This window comes from Odocoileus virginianus, chromosome 9 (assembly GCF_023699985.2).
Source record: "Odocoileus virginianus isolate 20LAN1187 ecotype Illinois chromosome 9, Ovbor_1.2, whole genome shotgun sequence".
Classification (NCBI taxonomy): Eukaryota; Metazoa; Chordata; class Mammalia; order Artiodactyla; family Cervidae; genus Odocoileus; species Odocoileus virginianus.
The window spans coordinates 47,047,524-47,069,423 of NC_069682.1; the positions used below are offsets into that span (position 1 = coordinate 47,047,524).

The window sequence follows — 21,900 nt, forward strand, 5'->3', positions numbered from 1 at the left end:
TAGTAATATCTGCAAAATCATGATAAAGCCACCTGCCCTGCTGATGTCTAGAGGTTTGGGGAGATTCATTTACTACCATGACTGGAAGGGAAATCTGGCAAATACTGTCACACAAATTAAAATCCTCATACTGTCTAAACTAGCAATGCCATTTCCAGTGGATATTTCTCCTCTAAGGAGAGTGACACATGGAAATGTTATCCCTTCAGCACTGTTTCAGTAGCCCAAGGTTAGGAACAACTTAGTGTCCATCAGCAATAGACCATAAGATGAATGATGGTATCACCATATGCTGAGTGTTAAGTAGCTGTTGAAAAACAGGGCAGCTCTAGGTGCTGATATGAAATGAGGGTTTTTTGGTTTTTTTTTTTTGAAATGAGGGTTTTTGGATCATGCAGCTGAAAGTAGGAATAGTTTTCCAGTCACCTCAGGCTCAGGGCCTGAATGTGAGGGGCCTTCTGAACCTTGGGGAGAGCAATGAAAAGAGCCTGTTTCCATGGTTAACTCAAGGAACTTTTATTCTGCAACTTGTGTGTGCAAGTCTCTTCCATGAAACGAGTTCCAATGCTGGTGCACAAAAGAGACTGGCTTGGAATCAGTTTGGGTTCTTGATGGATCCTCTCATTGTCTATGTGACTGTGGTCTGGACCCCTGTCATCTCCTGGCCTTGGCCACCATCTGTACATGGGGGTTTGGGAGGATGATGTCTAGAGATCTATTCTGTTCTGAGAGGCCAGGATTCAGGGTATTTGTCAGAAAAATCTAAATAAACACTTTTTCTGCCTCAATAGGGCTGCTCCAGCTCCTAACTCACCCATATGGAGAATTGCTTCCCTGAGAAGGGACATTCTGAGATGCTGGGAGACTTCAGTGATTATGTGAGTCAATCCGTGAATGACATAAGAATTTTTTCAACAGATCCTCTGGAAACACCCAAACTCTCAGCATAGTCGCCAATCAGGGCCATCAGAATAAACACTGAAACTGTGTCTCTTAGAATCTCTTTTCAGTGTGATAGTCTGAATAGAAAACAAAGAAACACATCTCCCCTCCCTGCCCTGGATGGATTTCTCCTCTTCAGAAGGGAAGAGGACATAAGCTTCAAGGGAGAAGAGCCCCTGTCTGCTTTGTTCACTGCTGTTTCCACAGCATCCAGAGCAGGGCCTGGCACACAGTAGGTGCTCAATAAGTGCTGAATAAAGAGAAGACTCAGCCACACTGAGGGTGCACTCTCCAGAGGTAAGAAGTGAGGCCTGGCCTGTCAAGGAGCAAGTCACTCAGACTTTCATTTCCCTTATCCCTGGAATCAACGGACTGAATGTGATGGAAAGGACAAGGACTGTGGAGCCAGGTAGATGGGGGATCCAGACTTTTCCCATGTTGACCAGCTGAGGGGCCTTGAGCAAATAGCACAACCATCATGGCCTCAAATACTCTGATTTGTAGAAGGGAGTAAAATCAGATCATGTCCTGGTCACTGTTGTACCAGATTCCTTTTTTTGTTCAAAGAGTGAAGGGCATTCTTGTTGACTTGTCAGAGGCCAGGGGATGAAGGACACCCAGGCCATACTCACCACTCACAGTGAGAAGAGTGCCTGGTCCAGATTTAAACTCCACGTCACCATGTTCTCCTTTCTGGAACTTCACACAGTAGTAGACACCAGTGTCTGCCGGGGTGGTATAACTGATGCGGATGGAAAAGTCCATGTTGTTTCTCTTTGTGGCATCTGAAACATTTGTAACTCTGGGGAAGGGGGCTTCTTTTTGACTGTAGATTAACTCCCGACCTGGCCCAGTTCCTCTGAACCACATGATGGGCCCCACAGGCCTCATGGAGGTCACGGTGCAGTGCAGAGTGGCCGTCTCTCCTGCTGCAACTGACACTGGCGTCTTAGGCTGAATCACCTGCAGCTCCCCCTCACCTGCCACTCCTGGAGGAAAATACAAAGTAGTTATTTATTCACCTTCATGTGATCCTGTAGGTTTTCTCAAGTGTTTATCAAAAACAGCTGTTCATTGTCTGAATGCACCTTGAATGGGCCTTAAACTCAGCGCACGGCATGTACATTGCATGTAGCTTGCACAATGAGTCTGTAATGTGAGACACTAACACAAGCGAGGAGCCAAGGCACAGAGGTCAGTGATGTGGCAGAGACTGGGAATGAGTCCTTGAGCCCTCTCTGGAAGTGTCATGATCCACCCAGTATTCCTGGGTGTTCACTGTGTGTCCTCAGGGAGTGCTGCACTTCTGTCCTTTGCATTAGGTGGGACGACGTGACCTCTTAGATCACTGAGTTGTGAGAAGTGATGCGTGTATTTTGTATGTGATTTATTAAATGGTAAGTACCTTGATGGGCCAGCTTCTCTCCTCCCTAGCAATCTACATACTCATGATAGAATTGGCTCCAACAACTTGGATACTTGAGTGACAGTGATGCTCAGAGATCCCAACACACAATGAACATTTAGTTTATGAAGAAAGTCAAGCTTTGTTTCAACTCCCTGGGACTTTTTCCAATGACACAGTCATGTTATATGACTAAAGCAGCTATAATAGATTATAGAAAATTTAGTGACTAAAAATGACAGTTTTATTATCTTATGATTCTGGATATGAAGGGACCAAAACAGTATTACTGAACAAAAACCAAGGAGTCAGCTGGGCTACATTTCATCTAGAGGCTCTGATCATTGCCTCTCCAAATTCTCAAGACTGTCTACATTCTTCTTCTCAAGGTTTCTATCTTCTTATGACTCCAGTTGTGCTTCCATTGTCACCTGTCCTCTAACTTTTCCTTTCCTACCTCCTTCTTATAAGATTATATTAGGCTTACATTGATAATCAAGAATATTCTTCCCATAGCAAGATTCTTAAATCACTTTTACAAAATTTTTTTGCCATGTAAAGTAAAACATTCACTGGTGAGTATTAGGACATAGATCTCTTTGATGGTCTATGTTTTGTTTACTTGATTTATAACTTGCTTTAATTGAAGTATATCTATTTACAATGCCGTGTTAATTTTGCTGTATAGAAAGTGACTCAGTTATACACATACATTTTAAATATATTCTCTTTCATTATTTTTATCACATTATACTGAATATACTTCTCTATGCTGTACAGTAGGATCTTGTTTTTTTATCCTTTCCGTGTATAATAGCTTACCTAACCCCTACCCCATCTACCTTGACAACTGAAACTCCATTTCCTATGTCTGTGAGTCTGTTTCTATTTCATACACAGGTATACCTGTCTATCTCTCTTTGGCCACAACATCCAGCTTGTGGACTGCATTTTTCTAGAAAGTTCCATTTCTTTTAGGTTGTTGAATTTGTTCAAATTTAACTGTTCATAGATTTCCTAATTTTTTCTTATACTTGTGTAATACTGGTCTTATGTCTCCTTTTTCCTTTCTTGTTTTGTTTATTTGGGTTCTCTCTTATTACCTTCAGCATTTTCATTATCTCCTTTTTGAAATTATTGTCTATTAGACTAAAGAGGTCTATTTCATTTTCTTTCTCAGGTGAATTTTCTTGATCTTTTAACTGGGCATGGTTCCTCTGCTTCTTCACTTTACTTATATTTCTCTTATTCTGGAAGTTTAGGAAAAACAATTATCTCCTGTGGTCTTGGAAGGCTGTTTATACATGGGAGCATCCACGTGTAGATTGTGTGGGTTTAATATTTCTGGTGCAAGGGCTGTTTTTAGTACGTATGCCTATCACCTCTTTTTCAGCATGAGCTGACCATTATTCCCTTATGGGGGTGCGCCCATGTGGTGTCTGATACCCAGTTTGGAGCTCTCGGTGGGAGTGGTGGCTCACGCGTGCCCCAGAGCACTCGACGGGAGTAGAAGCAGCTCATGACTCCACCTGGAGCCCAGGATGGCAGTGGCAAAACAACTGCTCCAAAGTGGGGGTGACCTTCAAACCCTGCCCCTGTCCTTACCAGCAGACAAGCAGCCTGGGAAGCGTAGGGCAGTTGCACTGACCGTCTGTGCATATCTCTCAATGTTCCAGCTGCTGCAAACTGGTTGCTACACTCTCCTTCAAGGCTCTGAGGTTCCCCATATCCCAGCTGATCTCCTTGCCACTGGGGGTACTTCCCAGGTTACAGGAAACTTTCCTCTTTCATAGCTCCCTTCCAAGTGTACAGGTTCCATCCTGATTCCTTTCTTTCATTTTTGCTGTTCTCTTCTTTCATCTCACCCAGATACAAAGAGATTTTATTGCCCTTTCAGATGTCTGAGATCCTCTGCCAGCATTCAGTAGACATTCTGTGAGAATCATTCCACATGTAGATGTGTTTTTGATGTATTTGTGGCAGGAGGTGAGCTTCACATCCTAGCACTCAGCAATTTTGATGTTCCTCCTATGTCAGGGGGCTATTTTGTGTCTACAGCTACATAAACCAGTTGCCATAACAAAAAATCTATAAATGTGTCATTTTCACACACGAAGAATGACAAGGCAACTTATTGAAATTGAAAGAAATGCTCTTCAAACTGTAAAATTAAACTAGATCAATGACAGAAGAGGAAATAAAATAGTCACAGGTACATAGAAATCAAACAACATGCTCTTCAAAAATCAACATGTCAAAGAAGAAACATCACAAGGGAAGTTAGAAAACACTTGGAGACAAATGAAAACATAAAACATACTATGAATACATATGAGATGCACAGAAAGCAGCCCTAATGGGAAATTTATGGCTGAACATGCAAGAAACTAGAGAAAGAAGAGTAAAGTAAACCCCAAACCAAAAGTTTGCAAATGAAAGAAAATAGCTGAGATTATTGAAGAGAAAAGTAAAATGTGAATAGTATAGCAGAGAAAATAAACAAAGCCAAGAGGGATTCTTCAAAAAGATCAATAGAATTAAGCAAATTTAGCTAGATTGCCTAAGGGAAAAAAACAGAGAGTGGCAACCCAAATAACTAAAATCAGAAATGAAAAACATACTAATAATGTCAAAGAAATAAAAGGGATTTTAAAACAGTTCTATGAATGATTAAACATCAAAAAAAATTGGATAACATAGATAAATTGGACAAATTCTTGTAAGGACATAATACTGAAGCTGAATTATGAAGAAATAAAAAATTAGAGTAGACCTGTAACTAGCAATCAGATTCAATTAATAATAAAAAACCTCCCAACAAAGAAAGGCCCAAAATTACTTGTCTTCACTAGTGAATGCTTCCAAATTTTTAAAGAAAACTAACAGTATTCCTCTTCAAAAAAGTCTTAAGAGGTGGGAGGACTTCTCAATTCTTTCAGAGTTCTATTGGCATGATCCAGATATCACAGTGACATAAAGGCATAACAAGGAAATACAGACCAATATCTCTCTTTTTCAAATTCTTTTCTCATTTAGGCTGCTACATAATATTGGGCAGACTTCCATGTGCTGTACAGTAGTTCTTCATTAGTTATCCATTTTAGACACAACAGTCTGTATATGTCAGTCCCAAGCTCCCTATCTATCCCTCTCCCAAACCCTTCTGCCCTCATAACCATAAATTTATTCTCTAAGTCTGAAAGAAACACAAGGTTTATGTTTGGTAAATAAGTTCATTTGTCTCATATTTTACCCCACCTATTAGTGTTATCTTATATTTCCCTTTCTCTCTCTGACTCACTTCACTCAGTATGACAATTTCTTGGGCCACTCATTTTGCTTCAAATGGCATTATTTCATTCTTTTTAATGGATGAGTAATGATCCATTGCATATATGTACTAAGACTGTACAATGGAGGATAGACAGTCTCTTCAGTAAATGGTGCAGGGAAAACAGGATAGCCACATGTGGGAAAAAAATGAAATTAGAACATTTTCTAATACCATAAACAAAACTAAACTAGTTTAAAGACATAAATTTAATACCAGACACAATAAAACACAACAAGACAAAGACAAAACATTCCTTGAATTAAAAGCAGCAATATCTTTTTCCATCCATCTCCAAGAAGTAAAAACAAAGATAAACAAATAAGACATAATCACCCTCAAAAGCTTTTGTGCAGCAAAGAAACAATAAACAAAATGAAAAGATAACCATATTTTGGGAGAAAATAATTGCACATAATGTGACCAACAAAGGATTAGAATCCAAAATTTACAGACAGGTCATGCAGCTAAGTAACCAAAACAAACAAACATCCCAAATAAAAAATGGGAAAAAAAATTAAATAGACATTTCTCTAAGGAAGACATACAGACGACCAAAAAGCACATAAAAAGCTGCTCAACATTGCTTAAATGTTACAGAAATGCAAATCAAAACTACAATGAGATATCATCTCATACCAGTTAGAATGGCTATCATCAAAAAATCCATGAACAATAAATGCTGAGAGGGTGTGGAGAGAAGGGAACCCTCCTACACTGCTGGTGGCAATGTAAATTGGTACAGCCACTGTGGAGAATAGTATGAAAGTTTCTTGAAAAACTAAAAATAGAGCTATCATATGATCCACTTCTGGGCATAAATCTGCAGAAAAACATGATCCAAAAGGATATATGTGCTCCAGTGTTCATAGTAGCACTATCCACAATAGCCAAGACACGGAAGTAATCTAAATCTCTATTGATAGAAGAATGGACACAGACCAATAACTCACATGACTGTTGATGCAGCAATCCTCAATAAAATGTTAGAAAATCCAATTCAATAACATATTAAAAGAATTATGCACCAGGACAAACTGGGATATATTGCTGAAATATAAAAATGGTTCAACACATGAAAATATATGCACTGGTGTGCTGCAGTCCATGGGGTCACAAAGAATCGGGCATGACCTGGCAACTAAACAACAATATGAAAATCAAACCATGTATTTTACCACTTTAACAGAATAAAGAGAAAAAAATTAATGCAGAAAAAGGACTTAACAAAAGTTAGCATTTTTCGTGATAAGAAATCAATAAACTAGAAATAGATGGAAAATTGCCCAATAAATGAAGTTGTATATAAAACCCCACATTAATAGCCTCATCGATGGTGTAATTCTGAAAGCTTTTCCAAAATCAGGAACAAGACATGCCCACTTTTGCCACTTCTAGTCAACACAATACTGGAAGTTCAGAGAAAAGCAATTAATTAAGTAATACGTATAAAAGGTATTCAAATTGGAAAGAAGTGAAATTATCTTGTTTGTGTGTGACATGATTTCCATGTAGCAATTCTAAAGATTCCAACATTAAAAACTGGTAAATCTAATAAGTAAATTTGGCAAAGTTTTGAGATTCAGTCACCACACAAAAATGAGGTTTTTTTCCTACATACTAGTGACAGTGAATCCAAAAAAGAAATTAAGCTAGCAACTTCACTTATAATAGCTACATATTAGCTAAGTATAAAATACGTAGGAGTCAATACCTAGGACTCCTCACATATAGTCTTTCCTTACTATAGAGCTTAGCCTATTAAAATATTGTTTCTGATCCAAACCCACACTTGTATACTTTGCTTTTGGGGTGAGATCACTGCTCTATCTTCTGTCTTCTGTTCATCTTACTCAATACTCATCTGACTCAATACTGGTTAGTAAAATTCTTTTTGCCCTAAATGCTTAGCTGTTCCCTTTATACTCCTCAGGCCCTTGGTGTACTAGCTTCTTTCCTCACTCATGATTGACATATTACTGCTTTGTTTTATTTGCATTTTATCCTTCAATAACTCTTTAATGAACTCACTGTAATAGATTCTCTTCATTAAAGTGAAAAAAAGACAACAAACAAACAAACAAAAAGATGCCACCAGAAAACTAATAGAACTCATCAATGAATTTGGTAAAGTTGCAGGATATAAAACTAATACATAGAAATCTGTTCCATTTCTATACAACAACAAAAGATCAGAAAGAAAAATGAAAGAAACAATCCCACTTACCATCACATCAGAAAAAAATACAATACCTAAAAATCAACATTCCTAAGTAGATAAAAGACATGTTTTCTGAAAACTAGAAGATGCTCTTGAAAGAAACCGAAGAAGGCACATGTCACTGAGTTGCTAATTTCTGTCCAATTCTTTGCAAACCTATGGACTGCAGCATGCCAAGCTCCCCTGTCCTTTACTATCTCCCAGAGTTTGCTCAAATTCATGTCCATTGAGTTGGTGATGCTAACTATCTCATCTTCTACTGCCCCCTTCTTCTTTTGCCTTCAATCTGTCACAGCATCAGGGTCTAGGACTAGAGTTTTAACTTCAGCATCAGTCATTTTATTGAATATTCAGAGTTGATTTCCTTTAGGATTGACTGCTTTGATCTCCTTGCAGTCCAAAGGACTCTCAAGAGTCTTCTCCAGCACCACACATTAAAGCATCAGTTCTTCAGTGCTCAGCCTTCTCTATGGTCCAACTCTCACATCTGTGCATAACTACTGGAAAAGTCACAGCTTTGACTATACTTATGCTTTTGGTTTTTAATATGTTGTCTTTTCTTCCAAGGAGCATATTTTAATTTCATGGTTGCTGTCACCATCCATGGTGACTTTGGAGCCCAAGAAAATAAAATCTATCACTGCTTCTACTTTTCTCCCATTGTGTTTGCCATGAAGTGATGGGACCAGATGTCATGATCTTAGTTTTTTGAATTTAGAGTTTCAAGTCAGCTTTTTCACTCTCCTCTTTCACCCTTATTAAGAGGCCCTTTATTTCCTCTTCACTTTCTGCCATTATAGTGCTATTCTCTGCATATCTGAGCTTGTTGATATTTCTCCCAACAATCTTGATTCCAGCTTGTGATTCATCCAGCCCAGCATTTCACATGGTGTACTCTGCATACAAGTTAAATAAGCAGGGTGACAATATACAGGCTTAAAATACTCCTTTCCCAATTTGGAACCAGTCTGTTGTTCCATATTCTGTTCTAACTGCTGCTTCTGGAGACACATACAGGTTTCTCAGAGGACAGTTAAGGTGTTATGGTATTCCCATCCCTTTAAGAATTTCCCACAGTTTGTTGTGATCCACACTGTCAATGGCTTTAGCCTAGTCAATGAAACAGAGGTAGATGTTTTTCTGGAATTTCCTTGATTTCTCTATGATCCAGTGAATGCTAGCAATTTGATCTATGGTTCTTCACATAAGGAAAGATGCACCACATTTTCAGATTGGAAGAATGAATATTGTTAAAGTGACTATACTAGCCTTAACCCCACCATAGAGCCACTGAGCAGACAACCTACAAACTGCAGAACAATTATGCCAAATAAATTATCACAGTGTTAAGTTCTAGGACCCACAACAGATTTCCCAACCTGGGGATCTGGCAAAGGGACAGATAATCCCCAGGGAATTTGACTTTGGAGGCCAGCAGGATTTGATTACAGGACTTCCACAGGACTGGGGAAACAGACTCTTGGAAGGCACAAACAAAACCTTGTGTGGCCCAGGACTCAGGAGAAAGGAGCAGTGACCCCACAAGAGACTGATCCAGACTTGCCTGTGAGTGTAGAAGAGTTTCTGGCAGAGGAGTGGGTTGACAGTGGCATGCTGCAAGGTCAGGGGCACTGAATACAACAGTGCCTGCAAAAGATCTTTTGAAGGAGGTCACCATTATCTTCATTACTCCCACCATAGTTTTGTCTCAGGTCAAATAACAGGGAGGGAACACAGCCCAGCACAACAACAGAAAATTGGATTAAAGATTTACTGAGCATGGCCCCACCCATCAGAACAAGACCCAGTTTTCCCCCACAGTCAGTTCTCCCATCAGGAAGCTTCCATAAACCTCTTATCTTTATCCTTCAGAGGGCAGACAGAATGAAAACCACAATCACAAAAAACTAATCAAACTGATCACATGAACCACAGCCTTTTCTAACTCAATGAAATTACGATCCATGCCATGTAGGGCCACCCAAAATGGATGCGTCATGGTGGAGAGTTTTTGCAAAACGTGGTCCACTGGAGAAGAGAATAAACACTTCAGTATTCATCCCTTGAGAACTCCATGAACAGTATGAAAAGGCAAAAAGATATGACACTGAAAGCTGAACTCCTCCAGTCAGTAGGTGCCCAATATTGCTATTGGAGAAGAGTGGAGAAATAACTGCAGAAAGGAGACAGAGCCAAAGCAAAAACAATGCCCACTTGTGGATATGACAGGTGATGGAAGTGAAGTCTGATGCTATAAAGAACAATATTGCATAGGAACCTGGCATGTTAGGTCCATGAATCAAGGTAAATTGGAAGTGGTCAAACAGGAGATGGCAAAAGAGAACATTGGCATTTGAGGAACCAGTGAACTAAAATGGACTGGAATAGGTGAATCTAATTCAGATGACCATGTCATCTACTACTATGGGCAAGAATACCTTAGAAGAAATGGAGTAGCCTTCAGAGTAAGCAAGAGTCCAAAATGCAGTACTTGGGTGCAGTCTCAAAAATGACAGAATGATCTCTGTTCATTTTCAAGGCAAGCCATTCAATATCACAATAATCCAAGTCTATGTCCCAACCACTAACATTGAAGGTCTGAATACAAAACCACTAAGCTCTAAATACAAGACTTTCTAGAACTAACACCCCAAAAAGATGTCCTTTTCATCATGGGGGACTGTAATGCAAAAGTAGAAAGTCAAGAGATACCTGGAGTAACAGGCAACTTTGGCCTTGGAGTACAAAATGAAGAGGGCAAAGGCTAACAGAATTTTCCCAAGAGAACGCACTGGTTATAGCAAACACCCTCTTCCAACAACACAAGAAAAGACTCTACACACGGACATCACCAGATGGTCAATAATGAAATCAGTTTGATTATATTCTTTGCAGCCAAAGATGGAGAAGCTCTATATAGTCAGCAAAAACAAGACCAGGAGCTGACTGTGACTTAAATTCAGACTTAAATGGAAGAAAATAGGGAAAACCACTAGACAATTCAGGTATGACCTAAATCAAATCCCTTACAATCATACAGTGGAAGTGACAAATAGATTCCAGGGATAAGATCTGATAGGCAGAGTGCCCAAAGAATTATGGACGGAGGTTCATGACATTGTACAGAAAGTAGTGATCAAGACCATCCCCAAAAGATATACAAAAAGGCAAAATGGTTGTCTGAGGAGGCCTTACAAATAGTTGAGAAAAGAAGAAAAGCTAAAGGCAAAGGAGAAAAGGAAAGATATACCCAGCTGAATGCAGAGTTCAAAAGAATATCAAGGAGAGATAAGAAAACCTTCCTCAGAGACCAATGCAAAGAAATAGAGGACAACAATAGAATGGGAAAGACTAGGGATCTCTTCAAGAACATTAGAAATACCAAGTTAACATTTCATGAAAAGATGGGCTCAATAAAGGACAGAAATGGTATGGACCTAACAGAAGCAGAAGATAGTAAAAAGAGGTGGCAAGAATACACAGAAGAACTATACAAAAAAAGATCTTCATGACCCAGATAAGCACGATGGTGTGATCACTCACCTAGAGCCAGGCATCCTGGAATGTGAAGTCAAGTGGGCCTTACGAAGCATCACTAAGAACAAAGCTAGTGGAGGTTATGGAATTCCAGTTGAGCTATTTCAAATCTTAAAAGGTGATGCTGTGAAAGTGCTGCACTCAATATGCCAGCAAATTTGGAAAACTCATCAGTGGCCACAGGACTGGAAAAGGTCAGTTTTCATTCCAATCCCAAAGAAAGGCAATGCCAAAGAATGTTCAAACTATTGCACAATTGCACTCATCTCACATGCTAACAAAGTAATACTCAAAATTCTCCAAGCTAGGCTTCAGTGGTACGTGAATTGTGAACTTATAGATGTTCAAGTTGGATTTAGAAAAGGCAGAGTAACCAGAGATCAAATTGCCAACATCTGGTGGATCATCAAAAAGAAAGAGAGTTCCAGAAAAACATCTACTTCTGCTTTATTGACTATGCCAAGCCTTTTGACTGTGTGGATCACAACAAACTGTGGAAAATTCTTCACGAGATGAGAATACCAGACCACCTTACTTGCCTCCTGAGAAATCTGTGTGCAGGTCAAGAAGCAACAGTTAGACCTGAACGTGGAACAACAGACTGATTCCAAATTGAGAGAGGAGCACGTCAAGGCTGTATATTGTCACCCCGCTTATTTGACTTATATGCAGAGTACATCATGCGAAATGCCAGGCTGGATGAAGCACAAGCTGAAATCAAAATAGCTGGGAGAAAAATCAATAACCTCAGATACCCAGATGACACCACCCTTATGGTAAGAAGTGAAGAATAACTAAAGAACCTCTTGATGAAAGTGAAAGAGAAGAGTGAAAAAGTTGACTTGAAACTCAACATTCAAAAAACTAAGGTCATGGCATCTGGTCCCATCACTTTAGGCAAATAGATAGGGAAACAATGGAAACAGTGGCACACTTTACCTTCTTGAGCTCCAAAATCACTGCAGATGGTGATTTCAGCCATGAAATTAAAAGGTGCTTGCTCCTTGGAAGAAAAGCTATGACAAGCCTAGACAGCATATTAAAAAGCAGAGACATTACTTTACCAACAAAGGTCCATCTAGTCAAAGCTATGGTTTTTCCAGTAGTCATGTATGGATGTGAGAGTTGGACTATAAAGAAAGCTGAATGACGAACATTTTATGCTTTTGAACTGTGGTGTTGGAGAAGACTCTTGAGAGTCCCTTGGACTGCAAGGAGATCCAAGCAGTCATTCTTACAGGAAATCATTCCTGAATATTCATTGGAAGGACTGATGCTGAAGCTGAAACTCCAATACTTTGGCCTCTTGATGGAAAGAACTCACTTACTGGAAAGACTCTGATGCTGGGAAAGATTGAAAGCAGGAGGAGAAGGGGACGACAGAGGATAAAATGGATGGCATCACCAACTCAATGGATATGAGTTTGTGCATGCTTTGGGAGTTGGTGATGGACAGGGAAGCCTCACATGCTGCAATCCATGGGGTTGGAAAGAGTCAGACATGACTGGGTGACTGAACTGACTGACTGACCCGAAGTAATCTATAGAGTTAATGCAATGTATTGCATTGTGTATATGCAAGTGTAGAGCATAAGGAACTCTGGTCAATGTTATGTAGCAGTCTGGATGGGAGGAGAATTAGTGTGAGAATGGATACAAATGCACAAATGGTTAAATCTCTATACTGTCTACCTGAAACTATCATAGTATTGTTAATTGAGAATATTCCAATACAAAAGAAAACATTTAAAAAAAGACAACAGGGATAAGATCTGATTGGGTGATTGATTATGATTGGACAGCAAGTTATGAGTTGAATAGCCATGAGTCACCATTGGGCCAATTATTTCACTACAGGTTCAAGCTATCCACTTGATTTCACTGCCTCATTGACTATCCAGTTTCTGAAGATATAGAGAAATACAAACACAATCCCTCTTATCTGAAATGTCCTATTAAACAAGCATGGGTTTCATTCCAGGGATGCAAATAAGAGGAGCAGGCTGCTTTGGCCTCAAAACAAACCCTGGCTTCTTTTCTATTTCTTCCCTTCCCCTTTGTAGTTCAACTTTGCAGAGTGTGAGCCGATAAACCCATGCACTAAGCACTATTTCTAACCAATCATACCTCCCAAGGAGGGGACATACTATTACAGGGCAGGTCTTATGATGTGCCAACAGCTTCAGGTGGTTTAGACTGTTAAGTCTGGAGAGAAAAAGTGGGGTTGTGGAAGTTGCACTGATAAGACAAAAATGGGAAGAAATGTGAACGAACTTTGGAGGGAGAAATGGAGGGAGAGGAAGAGGGAGAAGAGACTAGGAATCAGAGGGGTGAGAGGAGCCAGGAGATCGCAAAAATTCTGCCAACTGTATATCAATAACTCTCCAATTACCTCTGTGGCCCAGGCATTTTTCCAGAACTCTGACCTTGTATGTCCAGCTATCAACTTGTCATACTTTCTGGACAGAAATAAACATCTCACAGTTAGCACATCTAACACTGACATGAATTTCCTTCACACCCGCTATATTTCAGCTGAGCCACAGTTCTTCTTTCAGATGTCCAGTTATCAAAACCTTGAAGTTTTTCTCTCCCATCCCAAGTCCTATGCATCAGAAAATCCTATTGCGTCCTCATTAGTGTGCATCCAGTATCTGACCTCTTTCTCTTATCTCTACTAGCTACTGTTCAGTGCAAGCCATTTTTACTTTTTTGAGTGAATGTTATGAATTCAAATGCTCTAGTTGCTTCTATCAACGTCCTGCGTCATCCCTGCTGTGTTGTGCTGTGATTTGTCGCTCAGTTGTGTCCAGTTCTTTGCGACCCTATTGACTGTAGCCCACCAGGTTCCTCTGTCCATGGTGATTTTCCAGGCAAGAATACTGTAGTGGGTAGCATATCCCTTCTCCAGGGGATCTCCCATCCCAGGAATTGAACCAGGGTCTCTTGCATTGCAGGTGGATTCTTTACCAGCTGAACCACCAGGGAAGCTCCTTGTGTAGTCTATTGTCAATCAAATGCTCAAATAAATTAAAACTTATGTCAGACCAAGTCATTTCTCTCTTCAAAACCACAATAGCAATAGTTTCACTCAGGGCAAAAGCCCAAATCCTTCATCACAGGATGATTTTACTCTCAGGGACTCTGCACATGCTGCTCCCTCTCAGGAAGGCTCCCCCCCGAGATAACCACAATGCTTACCCCAGAACTTTCTTTCAAACTTCCCCTTCTCTGTGATGCCCATGCAAGACTACCAGGTTTAAAATACATCTCACCCAACAAATTCTCTCAATTCAGTTATCCAATTAATCTTTGTTTTGTTTCCTTTTTAATTTTTAATTTTGTATTGGGGTACAGCCAATTAACAAACAATGCTGTAATAGTTTCAGTGAAGGGACTCAGCCATACATATGCATATATTCATTCATCCCCAACCTCCCCTCTCATACAGGCTGCCCCGTAACATTGAGCAGAGTTCCATGTGCTATACAGTTGACTTTATATTTTAAGTACAGCGGACTGTATGTGTCCATCCCAAACTGTACAACTATCCCTTCCCCCCATTCTTCTTCCCACAACCATAAGCTCATTCTTGAAGTCTGTGAGTATGTTTCTGTTTTGTAGTTCATTTGTATCATGTCTTTATAGATTCCACATATAAGGGATGTCATGATATTTCTCCTTCTCTGACTTACCTCACTCAGTATGATACTCTCTAGGTCCATCCATGTTGTTCCAAATGGCATTATTTCATCCTCTTTATGGCTGAGGACTATTCGACCATATATACATACCACATCTTTATCCCTCCTCTGCTGATGGATGTTTAGCTTGCTCCCACGTCTTGGCTATTGTAAACAGTGCTGCAGTGAACACTGGGGTGCATGTATCTTTTCAGATCATGCCCAGGACTGGGATTGCAGGATCATAAGGTAGCTCATGCCCCTATATATGGCCAGGACTGGGATTGCAGGGTGGTAGCTCCATTTTTAGTTTTCTGAGGAACGTCCATACTGTTCTCTGGGGCTTCCCAGGTGGCGCAGTGGTAAAGGCCAATGAAAGAGACCAAAGAGACGTGGGTTCAATCTCTGGGTCGGGAAGATCCCTTGAGTAAGGAATGGCAACCAACTCCAGTATTCTTGCCTGAAAAATTCCATGGACAGAGGAGCCTGGTGGGCTACAGTCAAAGAGTCATAAAGAGCCAGACATCACTGAGCAACTGAGTGAATACTGTTCTCTATAGTAGCGGTACCAATTTACATTCCTACCAACAGTGTAGGAGGGTTCCCTTCTCTCCACACTGGCTCCAGAATTTATTATTTGTGGGTTTTTGATGAAATCCATTCACTGGTATGAACTGATATCTCACTTTAGTTTTGATTTGCATTTTTCTAATAATTTTATTGACATCTTTTCAGGTACCTATTGGCCAACTGTATATCCTCTTTGGAGAGATGTCTATTTACATCTTCTGCTAATTTTTTGAGTGGCTTTTTTGCTTTGATTCTATTAAGTGTCATGAGTCGTTTGTAAATTTTGGTGACTGGCCCATTTTCAGTCACACCATTTACAAATATTTTCTCTCAATTTGTGGGCTGTCCTTCATTTTGTTTGTTGTTTCTTTATTAAGCAAAAACTTTTGAGTTTAAGTAGGTCTCCTTTGTTTCTTTTTGTTTTTATTTCCATTATTCTGGGAGATATATCAAAAAAGATAGTGTTCTATGTCAAAGAGTGTTCTGCTTATATTTTTCTATAGGAGCTTTATAGTGTTAAGTCTCAAATTTAGGTCTTTAATACATTTTGAGCTTATTTTTGTGTATGAAGTTAAAGAACAAACTAATTTCATTTTTTACATGTCAGCTATTCTTTTCTAACATGTAGCACTTTCTAATATTCTGTATTATTTGCTGAATTATAAGTCTATTGTTTATTGTCATTTCTTTCACCAAGATAAACATCAATGAGGGCAATTAGTCTCTTTTACTCAACAATTCACCCCAAGTTCCTTCCTGCCATATACTAAATATCAAAGTAATATACAATGATATGTGAACTGTCCAGTGTGACATCTTCCCAAGACAATGAGCTCTACTTTAAGCAGTTAATCCCTGTAGAAATTGTGTCAGAAGTTGAGTTTCCCATGTAAATAACTTGGTGAAAAATAAAAGGAACTTGTTTGTATGAGGAAACAAAAAAGGAACTTGCTTGTATGAGAAAGCAAAAAAAGAGCCCAGGAGAATAAAACCACAAACCCTCTGCCCAATCCTTCCCCTTCATCAGACCCATTGGCAGAAGCCACAGAAATATCTTGGGATGGAAGAAGGGACACAGTATCAAGAAGAGCAATGGTTAAATTCATGAGCTCTACTACCAGATGTCTTGAGTTCAAACCATACCTCTATCAGGTAACACTGAGTATCCTTGAACTTCTCCTTGCTCAGTTTTATTATCTATAAGGTAAGGATGACAAGAGGATCTACCTTGGATATAATGATCACGTGAGGTAGCAACCATGGGAATTTCCAACTCTGGCCCATGATGAATGCTTAAGAAAACAAATTGTTATTACTCATTAGATATCCTAAGGAATGGAAGCTTCAACTAGCATTAGGTGATATAGATAAAGTTATAGACAGGGATGTGGTTATAATTACAGATATAGATACGGACATACAGATCATATAGGCAAGAGTCTCTGAGTCCTTTTTAGCCTTCATTCCTCTTCACCCTTAACCAGCATGGAAGAGGGGACTCTGAGATAGCAATGCATAAAATTCTACTCATTTACCAGGAAAGAAGTTTTCTTGTCTTAAGTAACAGTTTGGGTGAGAGAGGTTTATAGAGAAGGAGAAAGCAGGTATGTTTTTGAAAGACAGCAAAAACTCAACACATGTTTATATCGTTTCATGTAGACTTAAAAATTAAAGAAGTCTTTTTGAAATCCCATGTGTCTGGAAGACTTCCTCACACACACACACACACACACACACACACACACACATAAATACATGCATCCACAAACATGTATTAGAGAATAGCCTAGCATTGTAGTTATACAGGTTGTTTTGAGGATCAAATGAAATTACAATATCTGTTAAAGACTCAGTGCAAACTTCAACAGATGGGAACCATCCAACACATCACTGACCAACACTTGGGAGTACACAATGCAAGATTTGAATGCTTCTGTTCTCTGAGTGGCATCATGGGTGAAGACTAAACTATTGTTTATTTCTCAGTATCTTCTGATTTTTCTTCCATTAGGATTCTCTGAGAAACTGAGTTGCATAATATGATTAAAAGAATCAACTTGAGCTGGACACTCTAGATTTGAATCTCATACTACACTGCCTTAGGTCAATTAATATCGGGCAAATTACTCTCTGCCTCAATCTCCCCATCTGCAATTCAGGAGTAATAGTCATTTATCACATGGGATGTTGTGAGAATTATACAAGTTAACGCACATAAATCTATCATTGCTGGTATTTGAAACATCACCCGTTTGGATACCTCTGCTAAGCAGCTGGAGGTGGTGGATCCACAGAAAAAACACTCAAATCCCTGATTTCATGCTTTCAGATAATGCCCAGTCTTTGGCCTTCTGCAGCTGTCCTTGGTAGCACACCCATGTTTACATGGAGACTTTAAAAGTGCAGGGCAGTAGGGAGGTCCAGAGGGCAGGGAGAGGGGATTCTACCCCAAGAAATGCTCACCTATTAATCCCAGCAGTAGAATCATTAGCAGGCAAGGAAGAGGAGTGTGTAATGAGGAGGCAAGGATGGGCATCGTGGAGGCCTGTGGAATCTGCTCTGTCCAAATGTGTTAGCTGGGAGAACATGAACTTCTGTGCTCTGTGGAAAGGAAAGAAGCCCCACCCCTCATGATATAAGAGGAAGGGCCTATGATAGGGTCAAATGACTATGAGATTACAATACATTTCTAGGTTCAAGACAGTTCCTATTTTAGATGTGATATAGAAATCAGGCAGAAAATGTGGCTAGCTACTCATCTTACATTTTCAGAGACTGAACAGGCCTAGCAGAAATAAAACTCTCTCCACACCCAGGGTCTCTGTTGCCTCCACTGGGTTCCTCTCCATGTTTATGGTGATTCTTAGTTGGGAGCCCCAGGCAAACTCACAGATGCCAAGAAGGATCTGTGGCTGGGGGCTGAGTTCCAAAGTCCCAATTCCAGGACCCTAGGTTGTGACTGGATTTCAGTCTCATTCTGCACCTGCCTCAGTGAAGATCTACTGACTGACCTGGATAAAGGAAGGGGACTCACCAGGGCCTTCTCAACTTTGGGATGGAACCAGATGTGCTCTTGAAATGATTTCTTATTACAACATTTTATCAATGTAACTGGCAAAACTTAGCCCAAATGGACAGTGCAATGTGGACCTCACAACTATTCAGGCTATGGACTGAATCCAAGAAAAGGAATCATTTTCCACTGTAAGGAGAGGAAGTAGATTGCATGATCCAGAAATTACACTCTAAGGCTTTTATTCCAGAGAAATGAAAATAGTGTCCACACAAAACCTGTGTACAAATGTTGTAAAAGATTTACTTTGAAGCAGAAAAGTGGAAGAAATCAAAATATCTAAAAATTAGTGAACAACCTTTCTGTATGAGGATCTACTACTCAGCAATCCAAAGGAATGAGTTATATATGGGTGTGGCAATTATAAATCTCTTAAAGGCATTATGTTGAGTGAGCAAAACCAGTCTCATAATATTAACTATACTTGTATAACATTCCCAAAATTATATATAGAGAGAAAACAGAAAGGCATTTGCAAGAGGTTTGGTTTGGTGGGGTATTTGTTATTTTAAAGGGCTAGCACATAGGAGACTTGGTGCTTATGGACTATTCTGCATCTGACCATGCTAGTGGTTACACAAACATACACAAGACAGGATCAACATAAGCTAAAACTAAGAATGTAACAAATTCAGCTATAATTTCATAGTCATAACATAGACACTGTCTATTAGCATATTCAAGATTATAATTATATTAGAGTGATAAAGAATAAGATGTGCATGTGTGACATGAGGTCAGGAGTAACAGAATATTACCTCCCTGGCTTCCAAACTGAGATGTCTATGAATAAGGCCTAACAGTGAGATTTCAAGACAAAGCAATAAGCATGTTTTATGACAGGGGGCTAAAATAATTAGTTGAAAGAGTTGAACTTGGCTTCCTCTCAGAAGTGGAAATGGCAGGAATTTAGAGACTCCAGTTTTCATATGTATAACTTCATATGTAGAACTATCGGACTTGTAAACTGTTTGCATATGAGTCTTTGATAAAGATAAAACTATTTGGATGTTTGGAGATTTAATTTTAAGAGAGTTACACATAAAAAGAATGCCCTTACTGTTAGCAATGGTAAAAGTTCTGTAACATGGCTTGATCTAACGTTCATGATCTACTTCAATTATAATTCTATACAGTAGTCAAAACTATTAAAAACAGTAATAATAATTTTTTTAAAATTCTATGAATAAGAAAGCATTAATAATAGCTATAACTAGAGATGCATAAGATCATTCGGACAAAAAGCAATTGCAAAATTGTGAATTTAAAATATACAGAGTGAAGTAAGCCAGAAAGATAAAGACCAATACAGTATACTAATGCATATATATGGAATTTAAAAAGATGGTAACGATAACCCTATATGCAAAACAGAAAAAGAGACACAGATGTACAGAACAGACTTTGGGACTTCTGTGGGAGAAGGCGAGGGTGGGATGTTCTGAGAGAACAACATTGAAACAAGTATACTATCAAGGGTGAAACAGATCACCAGCCCAGGTTGGATGCATGAGACAAGTGCTCAGGGCTGGTGCACTGGGAAGACCCAGAGGGATGGGATGGGGAGGAAGGCGGGAGTGGGGATCAGGATGGGGAACACATGCAAATCCATGGCTGATTCATACCCATGTATGGCAAAAATCACTACAATATTGTAAAGTAATTAGCCTCCAACTAATAAAAATAAATGGAAAAAAAATAAAATAATTTTAAAACAAATTAATAGAGAGATATCAAATCATGAATGAGAAAACTGAATATTAGAAAAGATTTCCATTTTCTCAAATTAACATATAAATTCAGTCTGATCAAAAAACTAATTTTAAAACAATTTTTCATGAAATTTGAAAGTGTGATTCTAAAGTGCATTTGGAGACTGAAACTGAGGAGATGACAATTAAATTTTATACAAATGGAATGCCAAGAAAAAAGGGATATCAATACTTATAAAAGACAAAGTAGACTTTGAAGCAAAGGCTAAAACAAAAGACCAAAAGGCATTATATAAGGATAAATCAATCAATATGAGAAGAGGATATTAAACTCATTAACATATATTCACCTAATACAGAAGCACCCATTTAGAAAGAGTAAGCATTTTTGACAATCACTATGATATGGAAGTAGCAATCAATTACAGGGAAAAAAGTGGGAAAAGCACAAACATCTGGAGATGATGAAAAAAATCAAAGAGGAAATCAGAAAATATCACGAGCAAGGGAAAATAAAAATGCAACTTTCCAAAATCTATGAGATGCAGCTAAAGTAGTTTGATAAGGGAAGTTTATAGCAATATAGGCCCAGCTCAAGATATATGGAAAAATTCAAATAAACTACCTAATCTACCACCTAAAAGAACTAGAAAACAGAAAACAGACAAAGCCAAATGTCAGCAGAAGGAAGGAAGTAATAAAGATCAGGGAAGATATAACTAAAATAGAGACCAAAAAACAACAGAAAAGATAAATGAAATCTAGAACAGGTTTTTGGGCTTTCCAGGTGATATTAGTGGTAAAGAACCCAACAATACAGGAGACATAAGAGACTCAGTTTTGATCCTTAGGACAGGAAGATTCCCTGGAGGAGGGCTTGGTAACCTACTCAAGTGTCCTTGCCTGGAGACTCCTGTGGACAGAGGAGCCTGGTGAGCTACAGTGCATGGGGTCACAAATAGTCAGACCCAACTGAAGTGACTTAGCACGCATGAACGCACAGAGCTGGATTTTGGAAAAGATAAACAAAATTGATAAACCTTTAGACAGGCTCATCAAGAAGAAAAGGGAGTGGACTGAAACAAAATAAGAAACTATAAAGAGAAATAACAATTGATATCAGAGAAATGCAAAAAAGTCATGAGAGTATGATGACCAGTTATAGCAACAAGTTTGACAACCTAGAAGAAATGGACGAGTTTCTAAAAACATACAACCTTTCAAGACTGAAATAGGAAGAAATAGATAATCTGAACACTAATCATGGGTAGTGAAATTGGATTTTAAATTACCAGCACACCTAAAAGCTAGAACTTGATGGCTTCATAGGGGAATATTACCAGAAATATAAAGAAAAGTTAATGCTATACTTCTTAAACTATTTCAGAGATTGAAGAAGACAGAATATATACAAATTCATTCTATG

The 21,900-nt window shown here is 39.0% G+C and overlaps 1 protein-coding gene across 2 annotated transcripts in view; it reads right to left on the bottom strand.

Moving 5' to 3' along the window:
* LOC110145827 (tyrosine-protein phosphatase non-receptor type substrate 1-like) overlaps positions 1 to 21,900 on the bottom strand; it is a 63,650-nt gene that overhangs the window by 13,810 nt on the left and 27,940 nt on the right. Inside the window, exons 1-2 of one of the 2 annotated variants that reach the window (XM_070472316.1) lie at positions 18,153 to 18,288; positions 1,575 to 1,931 (exon numbers count right to left, since the gene is read on the bottom strand). In XM_070472316.1, coding sequence (XP_070328417.1) covers positions 1,575 to 1,931; positions 18,153 to 18,225 — 430 coding nt within the window. In that variant the 5' untranslated portion in view covers positions 18,226 to 18,288. Of the gene's footprint in view, positions 1 to 1,574; positions 1,932 to 18,152; positions 18,289 to 21,900 lie in introns of those variants that run through there. The other variant, XM_020906287.2, reaches the window with a different exon arrangement.